This window comes from Rutilus rutilus (genome assembly GCF_951802725.1).
Source record: "Rutilus rutilus genome assembly, chromosome: 4".
Classification (NCBI taxonomy): domain Eukaryota; kingdom Metazoa; phylum Chordata; class Actinopteri; order Cypriniformes; family Leuciscidae; genus Rutilus; species Rutilus rutilus.
In genome coordinates, this window is record NC_140212.1 from 41,294,131 (window position 1) to 41,305,194 (window position 11,064).

Sequence of the window (11,064 nt, forward strand, 5' to 3'; positions counted from 1 at the left end):
AAGCAGCTTAGTGATGCACAGTAATGGTTATAAATATCATTATAAAATAATGATAAATGACGCATTAATTCTGCTGCAAATCAGCTCTAAAAAGACAATGTTGTCATTCGGCTCAATTCAGTTCAGTTCAATAACTGTAAAGTGCATCAATTATGGAAAGCGCCATAAAATAATGCTGGTCACGATGGAGTGCCAGCCTTTCCTATTGTAGTAGTCTGATGTGTTGTCTCTGGGGGATAAAATTGTGATATGGGTCCGATCTATCGCTCCAGCGCACTGAGGGAATTCACTTCTCTCTTCAAACCCGCGCGTCACCTCATTCAGTCTCTCTCCTGCGGGTATACTTATGTGCTGATGAACGAGCGATTTCTCATGCACACATTGCCAAACTACAGCTTTGCTGACACCGAAGAGAGGAGCAAGTGTGCGGAAGTAGTCACCTTTAGCAAACCATGTGTAATGTTTCTTTACAAAGTTGCCATCTCCTAACCTGGCAAGCTTAATGCGGTCTTTTTAGTTGTTTTCATGGTACCATGTAAACGGGGATCATTTTGATGTAGTTTTACATGAAACTTCCGTATTTAGTACATTGTTGTCATGTAAACGTGTCCTAAAACCCCTTGAACACTTGTTCCAGCAGTAGACCAACAGTTCTATTTAATAAAAGTGTATTATTATTTAATAAAAACATGCAGGCTGATAAAAGAAGAATGTCGGACAAAGAAAACATGTGGAAATGAAACCTGCAATGTAATCATGGCGGCCAAACCAGTCGGTGAAGGAACACGTCACCACATCACACCACACCACACCCGAAACAAAAACAAACCTGTATACACAAGCAATCTATTGTACTAACACCATGTGGTTTTTTAGGTACTTACCAACACCGAAAGTGAAAGAACACACTGAGGTGACGTCATCAGGATATGTTTAAGTGTCTGTGTGGGAATAAACGGAGAAGGTTAAACAATATATAAGTAGACAGCTGACGGTATACATTCCTTCATGTAATGTACAAGTTTTGCATCCAAAAGCTCAAAATAATTTGATAATTTGTTTATTTGACTAACAGTCAGCTGTGCATGATTCTACAGATTAGTATCAAGCGTGCCTTCTTAACACAAATAAAGGCATGCCACTCATGTTCCTTTAAATCATGTGACAAACTAGAGACGATTAATATTCCTGTAAATTCCACAGCAGGATAGACATCCTCTTCTTATCAATATATAATGCAACTCATTTCAGTCTTTTCACAAATGACTCAAGACATTTGCTGTGACAACTCTACAACAATATGGTCTTGAACGGTGTAAGTATTATAAATGAATGCTCTCTTAGAGGAAATAGTCTAAATACAACTCTTTGATTGCACTTTTAAAACAAGCAAAACATTACGCTTTATATTGTTATAGTTTTTTTAATTATATTGGTAACACTTTACAATAAGGTTCATTAGTTAACATTAGTTAATGCATTAAACTAACATGAACTAACAATGAGCAATTCATTTGTTACAGTATTTATGAATCTTTGTTAATGTTAGTTAATAAAAATACAGCTGTTCATTGTTCATGTTATTTCACAGTGCATTAACTAATGTTAAAAAATACATCCTTTAGTTTTAATAACATATCAGTAAATGTTGAAATTAATATTAACTAAGATTAATAAAGGCTGAAGAAGTATTGTTCATTCTTAGTTCATGTTAACAACGGTAGTTAACTAATGAACCTTATTGTATAGTGTTACCATTATATTTATCCTAATATATTGTATTTCCTATGAATGTTTGATTTTAATTTATTTTTAGTTCATTTTACTTCTGTGTGAATTCCTTTAAACTACAGACAGTGATGCTGCATCGTGAAAAGTTTTGAAAGAGTTTTGAAAATGGAGGCATCAAGGGAACTATTATCAAGACTGATTTCCCTGCTAAAGAACGGACAATGGGGGAAATATGATGTTGTTAAGTTGTTTAAAGCCCTCGTGGAGCAATATAATGGAGGAAATGAACATTTTCACACATGGATGATGAGAATCCTTTATCAAATTGAGATTCACAAAATAAGTGTGTCGGATTTGACAGCGAATGACAGTAAGATTGTGAATGATGTTGAGGCCAAAATTAATGAGATCAAAAACACTGATAAAACAGAGAAAACACTGAAAGATGTTGTGGAGGAAATTCAAAAACAAGGAAATATCAATGAAAAAGTTATGGCACAAGTGCAAGATATTGTGACCGCTGTGTCCAAATGTCTATCAGCTTCTACAGCTCCACATCTAACAGGAATAGAGCAACTTTTGTTCAAGATCTGCAAAGCAGTGCAAAAGAAGAGCAAGAAGAAAATAACACCTCGAGTGACTCAGATGGTGAGCTGGTGCATTCTCGTCCTTTCTAAATCAAGTCAGCTCGTTCAGGTTTTAACAGGAGAAGGAAAGTCGTGCATCGTGGCGATGTTTGCAGCATATCAGGTCATGAAGGGAAAAAACCCTGATATCATCTCCAGTTCCCCTATTCTCGCTGAAAGAGACGCTGAAGAATGGACTCCATTTTATACAGAACTAGGTATCACTGTTGACGTCAACACCAACAAATCAGAAGATAAAGAGCTGAAGAAGTGCTATGAATGTCATGTGGTCTACGGTACCGCTGTCAGTTTTGCAGCTGATTTCCTGAGACAGCGTGTCCTTAGACAAGATGTGAGACCTAAGAGAGAGTTTCAGTGTGTTATAGTGGATGAGGTGGATTCTTTAATGCTGGACAAAGGTCATGAAGTGGTGTATCTGAGCAGTGAGATTCCTCTTATGGAATCGCTCAATGTAATACTGGCTAAGATTTGGTTTGTCGTCAATCAACTGAAGCGTTTAAAGACTGGAGAGATTTTAGGGCCCATTCAGCTCTTCTCTGAGGTTCTGTCTGAAATCATGCAAGAAAATAAAGATGTTGATCCACTTAGTATTATGCAGATTGCTGTGGACACAGGAATTATGCCTAAAAAACTTTCAAAGGGAATTCAAGAAAACATGACAAATGCTCTAAAAGAACTAGACAACACAAGTGTTGTGCAAATTGTGGGTTTTTTAACCATGTTTGTGCAAAACTTCCCTGAGTATTTCTTTAAACTTTACCAAGAAGGGCATGACGGAAACTTACAGAAACTGGATGAGATTGGTTCCACAAGTAAAAATAATAGAAAAGAAATATCACTTCTTCTCATGGGATGTGGACAGTGTCGTTTAGTGTACTATGAGGAAGACTCACTGGTTAAGTCACTGGGTAAAACGATTAAAAAGGGATATCAGTCGGAATCAGCCAAAGTACATGAATATTGTATCCCTGGCCGTCAAGACCTTATCAATGGAAAGATGCAAACTTGGATTGGAAATGCTCTGAAAGCCCAAAAAATGTCTCTGGGCCATGAATACGTCCTTCATGGAGATGGAGTCGCTCCTGTGGATTACAGTTCCACTGGTGTTGTGCAGAACAACATGAGATGGGGGGAAGGACTTCAGCAGTTCCTGGAGATGAAACACCAAACTAAACTGTCCAACATGACTCTAATAGCAAACTTTATGTCAAATTTGGGCTTATTTAAGAAATACAGAAACCAGATCTATGGGATCACAGGAACTTTGGGGGATCAAACAGAGCTTGAGATACTAAAGAAGGTCTATGAAGGCATTGAGACCTGTAAGATTCCCCCATTTAGACGAAGGAAACTTTATGAGCTGGAAGGCATGGTGTTAGCTGAAGAAGACGAGTGGATCAGGACCGTCTGTAATGTTGTTCAGCATCAAGTGACTTCTACAGTCTATCGAGGTCCACGAGCAGCTCTCGTCATCTGTGAAACAATCAATCGTGCCAAAATGTTTCACAGCACCCTTGCAAACACCATCTCAAAACACAAACTAAAACTCTATGTAAATAACAACATGGACAACTCAAAAATTGTAGATGAAGAACTACAAGCAGGAGACGTCATTGTTGCAACTAATCTAGCAGGCCGAGGTACGGACCTAAAGGTCAGTGAAAGTGTAAATGAGGCAGGAGGTCTGTTCGTGGTGCAAACCTTCTTACCTCTGAATGTCCGTGTTGAACAGCAAGCCTTTGGACGAACGGCTCGCCAAGGGAGTCCAGGATCCGCTCAACTCATCACATGCACCAGTCATTTCTCTGACTCTCTGAAACTAGTGATGAGCCTGACCGCATCTGCCATCAGTTTATTCAGTCTTCTGTGTTGTTTAATAATGCAGATGTCACATTGTATCACAGGAATTCTATTTGGGGAAACTGTTAATCACTACCTGAAAAATCTTAGCTCTCAAAATCATGAGGCGATGATCTCTTCTCTCACAGGCCTTTTAACCACAAATTCATTCCCATTTAAGGAGAGTAATCTAGAAAAGGCAAAAGATGCTCGAAACAATGAGGTCCAGCTCAGACTCTCAAGGTTCCTTAAAAAAGACATTGAAAAAATCATAAAAGAAGAAGAGCTTTTTTCTTCCTACCTTGATGTTTTAGACAACATTTATGAAGAGTATGTTTTCTCAGATCAGCGTGATGTAACTGTGTCCTGTCTTCAAGAGTGCTGGGGTTTGTGGCTCCTGATGCATTTCAATGAAGAAAAGCAGATAGAGACACTGAGGGAACAGCTGGAAGTGGCCTTGTTGATTGCACAGCTGAAACTTCTGAGCAAACAGTCCCCATCCTCAATGGTCTACTATTATATCAGGTCTGGAAACAATCTCCGTGAGAAGGGACGCCTTGCGGAGAGCATTGAGATGTACAGCAAAGCTTTGGAGGATGGTGCATCTGGAGAGATTATTCCTCGCTATAATCGTGCACTGGCCACTATTATGAAGAAAGATGCTGGCTATATTACTCAAGCATTGGCTGATCTGGAAAAAGCTGACAAAGAAATAGATTCGTACAAGTCACATCTGACGCAGATTCTAAGATATGTGAAATCATCAAGCCAAGAGCAGAAAGCAGAAGGCAAGACTTTACTCGCAAAACACTTCCAAGTAAAATGTATTGTTATAGACCTACTCAGGATGAACATCAAAGATGCTGTAATGAAGTTAAAGAGGGCCGAAAGCAGAGGAGCAGAAGTGAAACTGACTGAAAAACTTTCATTTTTTCTTTTTGAACACATTAATTTCAGTTCTCTAAGAGTTCTGAAAGAGCTGCCAATGGAAATAATGCACATCACATCACTGGGTCTTGACACCATTTTCTCTTTGGACACTACATTTTCTTTCAGTGGCTTTTTGACAAAGATGGTAAAAAGTTTATGAAATGTAACACTTCTCTCGGATAACAAGATGTGGTGTCAGTTCTTAATGGTCTAATTTAAATTAGTATCAATGTGCATCAAACCTATAATGTATATGTATAACTTTTTCTGATGACTTCACATTAAGTTAGTTCATGCTATTAGCCTACTTGAAATGGTGCAAACATACAGTACATTCATAAAAAAATCATTCTGTACCATGTTTAGGGATAAAAATAGAAAGATATTTGTGTATGTGTTTATATAAATTATTGCTGATCATCTGCAAATACAGTCTATATATCTAAGTTCGAATATTTAATGTATGAGGAAAAATGAGTTAATGTTATTAAAGACTAGTTCACCCACAAATGAAAATTATTTTACTTTCCCTTATGCCATTTCAAATCTGCTTGATTTATTTAAATATATATTGTAATATTTTTTGCTGGAAAACAAAAGAAGATTGTATTACCCAAACAATCCTTTTAACACCATCAATATTATTGTCTGCTTAATTGTTCTCGTTTTCGGACGGTTGGTTAACATTTGTCTCGAATGCACTTGCAAAAATACAACATTGTAAGAATTTAGGCCAGGTTTCATAGGTACATTTAAGCTTATAAATGATGCCAAATTCTCGTACTCAAACGTGAAAACAAACAAATAACCTGCTTTAGTTTACTGATGTGATGAAAAAGACATGCACTGCATAAAACCAGTTTGTCAGTGTTACAGAAGGTTATGATGAAACTAACCCCTTACACTAGAAGTTCAGAATTTCTACACCTAACATGGCATGACCCCTACTTGCACTTTTCAAAAGTGATGCAGTACCGTATTGAAACTATAAAGCTTACAGTGTAAGGGGAAGTTTTTAATAGTTTATTTTCTTACTGAAAGCTGGTCAGCTGGCTGTAACTGCATTCAGTTGGTGTGACTTCATCACTGACACTGAAGAGGACATGACAGTTGAAAGAGTGTGGAGGGACAGTGTCATGATAGCTCAGATTAGAGAAAATCTGGATCTTTACTACTTTTGTACTTACATAGATGAATATCTTAAGGGTGGTATCTAATAGGCCTTCACTGTATAAATAGTTAATACTGTAAAATAATAATAATAATATTAATAAGGTAGTCTGGAATTGTGTATAGAATTTTTATTTATGGTGTAATTGTTCTAATGATTTCAAGATTTTATATTTTTATAAGATGTATATTTTAACACGGAGATATGATTTTCAATAAATGTTTTATGAAACTACAATTGTTACTTTATTTCAACAATGCATAGCTGATACTAATTGCCTAATGTGAAATGTGAAAAAATATAATACAAGAGGTGTAACATTAAGATATAATACATTTAATTACATGTCACTCTTTAAAATAAAAAGGCTATTATGGACACACCCCTTTGTGACCTTTAACATCAAGCGGCCACTGAAAATTGCTCATCAAGCAGCAGTTAGTCCACAGCTGGTTAACAGTTCCAGACAAGGTTAAGGGTACAGTGGTGTCCCAGATGTGAAACTCCTTCACTCTTCTGATGGCTCTCTCAACAAGAATTCGAATACGAGCTATGGCTTGTGTTCTCTCTGCATTTTCTTTGCTGAACTGGTCATTAACCAGCAATGTGCACAGTAAAAAAGCACAGGTCGCAACATCTCATTTCCATAATGACCAATGCAATCTACCAAGAGCAGCGCAAATCAGCGTCTGGTTTAACACATGCAATGACGCAAATACCAGTAAACTGGGGCCGGTTGCACCAGCTGTGCGTAAGTTATAACTTAGCCTAGTTTTGACGTAAATGGACACTAAGTTACGACTTGCGCACTTCTAAATATTAAACTTAGTTGAAGCGTAACTCTACGTATAAACTAAATATTTACGGCAGCCTCCGATCAGGAGTAACGGTTGGAATAAAATATTAGACAGACTGAACTGCATCAATAAGCTCTTCTTTTACCTGACAGACTTCAATTCTTTAGACATATATGATAATGCTGACATTTACACTCGCTTACATTTTAAGAGAGAGAACACTATGTGAAAAGATTACTTTGTTAGCGGCACGAACCCGTCCTAAACAGCGCGCCGCTGCGTGCATCGGTCCATGTTGTGCATGTCAAATATCAGTCATAATCAATAAACATAATTTCTTATGTTTTTTGTATCAATATTTATTTATTGATCCTTATTCATTTAATTTCAAATACAGTTTCTGAATGTTATTTACATATAAAAACACTTGATTATTATTATTAATGATCAGGCTATCGTAATTAATTGGAACTTATTTTTACCGTTAGTAACGTGAGGCAAAAGAAGTTAGGTATGAAAGATAAACTGAAATTCACGGCATTTCAACACAACATCTGCTCACGTATTTGAAGGCTGCTATTGGATCATCGAGGCTAAACGTCATATTATGCGACTACGCATTACTTTACGGAGAGCTTACGACCTACTAGCTACGTTCTGCCTTACGAACAAATAGTGCAACCGAATAAAGTACAGAGTTAGTTATAAACTAGCTAGTAAGTTACTAAGCCTCTAGTTTGGACTTTACGTTCCAGTTTAAGTGAGAACTTACGAACGGCTGGTGCAACCCTACCCTGATGAGCACAAATCTTAGTAAATGTCCTTTCATGACTGATATATGACTGAAATGTGTGATAACCTGTCAGCAGTGATGCACCGATCATGATTTTTCATGGCCGATTCTGATACCGATTTTTTACAAACAAACTGGCTGATTGTGATTTTTTTTATCTTTAAGTGACAAACAAGAAAGAATGAAAGTATACATAAAAAAATTTATTTGGTATTTCACAGGCCAAACTGGCTTTTAAATTTTGTTCAAACCTAAACCTACATAAAACTGCCTTAAATGAAAACATTAACTACATCCATGTGAAATTAAAGGCAACAACTGCATACTTCTGCAATCCAAACAACACACATTCAACAATCCAAACAAAGATGTTAGGCTACTTAATCAGCATTCAGCATTTGTTTTTAAATTCGGTGTAAAGAAAAAACGTCTTTACCAGTGATAAAACCAAAATAAATAAATTATTCCAAAATGTTAAATCGAATAATGTTCAGTGCAACAAGTAAAACAAACATGCTACAGCAGGTGCTTTTTAAATCAAATTAAGTCAATATAATTTTTAGTTAAAATAAAAATTATCATCCTATACAGAACTGACGTTTACTTCTAGCTTTTCAAAAGTGCATGCAAGTTCTTCTTTACAAAATGAAGATCCAAGATAACGAAAACAACATATAATAATAATAGAGACTAATTTTTTTGTTTGCCTGTTTTGCATTATCAACAGATTTTGATACTCATCGTGTTCTTTCGGGTGATGAACTTTCAAATGTCGGATCAAGTTTGTTGTGCTGAATGTCTTTGCTGTTTATTCCTCCACGATTAACTTGTCTTTTGCAGACATCGCTGATTGCAATCTTCACGTCCTGCTGACAGATTTCAAAATACTTCCTGAAAATAGGTCTAATAGGTTAGACAAACTTAGTCCCGGTCACGTTGGAAGAAGTTACCGAGCTGGGGACTATTTTTAGGCGCTGCGTCATATCACTACGCCTGCTGCACCCATGGTACGGCCGCACAGTTCCTTGATTATTACGCCGGAATGAGAGTAGTTCCTAGCCATATAGGCTTAGAAAATCGCAACTTTTCATTTTCCGTCGATCTTAGTACACGGTTTAACTACAGAAGAGTCAAGTTTTAAATAGGAAAAATATTGAAACTCTTTGGTCATTTTGAAAGAAATGCTACTGGACTCGTCTGAATCAATGATCTATGCTAAGCTATGCTAAAAGTGGTACCGTCAGACCTGGAGTTCGGCTGAATGGATTCTAAAACGGTAAAACTCATCTGTTTAACTCTGGGGGAGTTGTAAAATGTGCATATGTCACAGGTCGGGGTGGGCCAAGCCAGACTGCACCCACCCCTGGAGACCGGGTACCGCCTCGAGGAGCGTGTCAAGGAACCAACAGCAAACAGAGGATAAAGGAATAACAATTTCTTTATTGAATTAAAAGCAGATAATTTGAAAAGTCCTAATTAAAATCTTCCTTCTTATTGCCAGAAGCAATTCGATGGGCCCCTGGACCGGAGCGAGATGGACGTTCGTGAACACCCTGCGGCTCGTCGGAGAGGAATCAAGGAGGACACACACCATCCAGGTAGGTCACTGGGTAGGTACTCTTTACAGGGCTCACAAGGACGTCTTGGCTACTCGGACCCCATTCGGACTGGAACCAGGTAAAATACTCGTGGTGAGGATGGAACGAATGCCGGAGGCTGCCCAGAGGTAAGTATCCAGAGGACGGGGATCCGCAATTCAGACGGGTCACAGGGGCGCCGGTGGCGAGCAGGCCGGGCCAGGAGGGGACCGTGGACAGCAAGACGACACTTTGATCGAGCCACGTGCCGCGGCTATTCTCCTTCCTTCCGAACAGCAGCAACAATTTGCAACACGGGCACGGAAAGCCACCCGGCAGGAGGACACTTCACTTTGACTGTGCCCTACAACAATACAACAGGGTTCAATGGTTCAACAAGATGCAACGCTCAACAGTGATACCTTCTCTCCTTCTGAACAGGGCGGAGGCTTTCAGTGGGGACAGGTGGGGACCACCAGGCGGAGGAGACGCTTGAGGGAGACACTCCACTTGACTGTACACTGTAACCAGGTAACAGGATTTAACTTCCCAACAGCATATGGAACGTTCAATTGAAATACCTTCTCTCTTTCTGAGCAGGGCGGAGGCTTTCAGTGGGGACAGGTGGGAACCACCAGGCGGAGAAGACACTTTGAGGGAGCCACTCCACTTGACTGTACACTGTAACCAGGTAACAGGATTTAACTTCCCAACAGCATATGGAACGTTCAATTGAAATACCTCCTCTCGTACTGAACAGGACAAGCCTTCAATGGGACATTTAGAGACCACCAGACGGAGAGGACACTCGAGCGGGACACTCCACTTCGGCTGTGCACTGTAACCAGGTAACAGGAGTTAACTTCCCATCAGCATATGGAACGTTCAATTGAAATACCTTCTCTCGTTCTGAACAGGACAAGCCTTCAATGGGACATTTGGAGACCACCAGACGGAGAGGACACTTGAGCGGGACACTCCACTTCGGCTGTGCACTGTAACCAGGTAGCAGGGTTTAACTATTCAACAGCATATCAAACGTTCATTTCAAATACCTTTTCTGAACCGGACAGCGACTTTCGATGAAGCATGTGGAGACCACCAGACGGAAAGGATGCTCTAAGCAAGACACTCCACTTCAGCTGTACACTGTATCGATGCAACAGGATTTAACCCTTCAGCAGTAATAAAACATTCAGCTGCAATACCTTCTCTCGTTCCAACCAGACAGCGGCTTTTGATAGGGACGTGTGGAGACCACCAGACAGGAAGATTGCTTTAAGCAAGACGCTCCAGTTCAACTGTACGCTGCAACAATGTAACAGAAATTAATGGATCGGCAGCATTCACAGAGTGGACTGTCTCAAATGGTAAGTTGGACACTGGATGTAACGAACCCCGTTCAGAGACAGCGGGTGAAAGACTATAGAAGCGAGTGCACAGCAGACTATTAATACTTCTCCACACGATAAACTTCACTCCATAACACAAACCGTGTGAATCGTCACTTCAGGCACTGCATTCCACTCACACACGTGCATTCGGGCCAGCACTCACCCACCGGTCTCTCTCTCACCAG

The 11,064-nt window shown here is 39.2% G+C and overlaps 1 protein-coding gene across 1 annotated transcript; it reads left to right on the forward strand.

The window, feature by feature from the left end:
• Window positions 1-1,236: 1,236 nt before the first annotated feature.
• Window positions 1,237-5,649, forward strand: LOC311288984 (protein translocase subunit SecA-like). Its single transcript, XM_084406718.1, has 2 exons — window positions 1,237-1,315; window positions 1,854-5,649. The coding sequence occupies exon 2, from the start codon at window positions 1,897-1,899 to the stop codon at window positions 5,305-5,307; it is 3,411 nt and encodes a 1,136-aa protein (XP_084262844.1). The 5' UTR covers window positions 1,237-1,315; window positions 1,854-1,896; the 3' UTR covers window positions 5,308-5,649.
• Window positions 5,650-11,064: the final 5,415 nt, after the last annotated feature.

Excerpts from the sequence above, each read along its gene's own strand:
- LOC311288984 (XM_084406718.1), top strand. The coding sequence starts at position 1,897 with ATGGAGGCATCAAGGGAACTATTATCAAGACTGATTTCCCTGCTAAAG.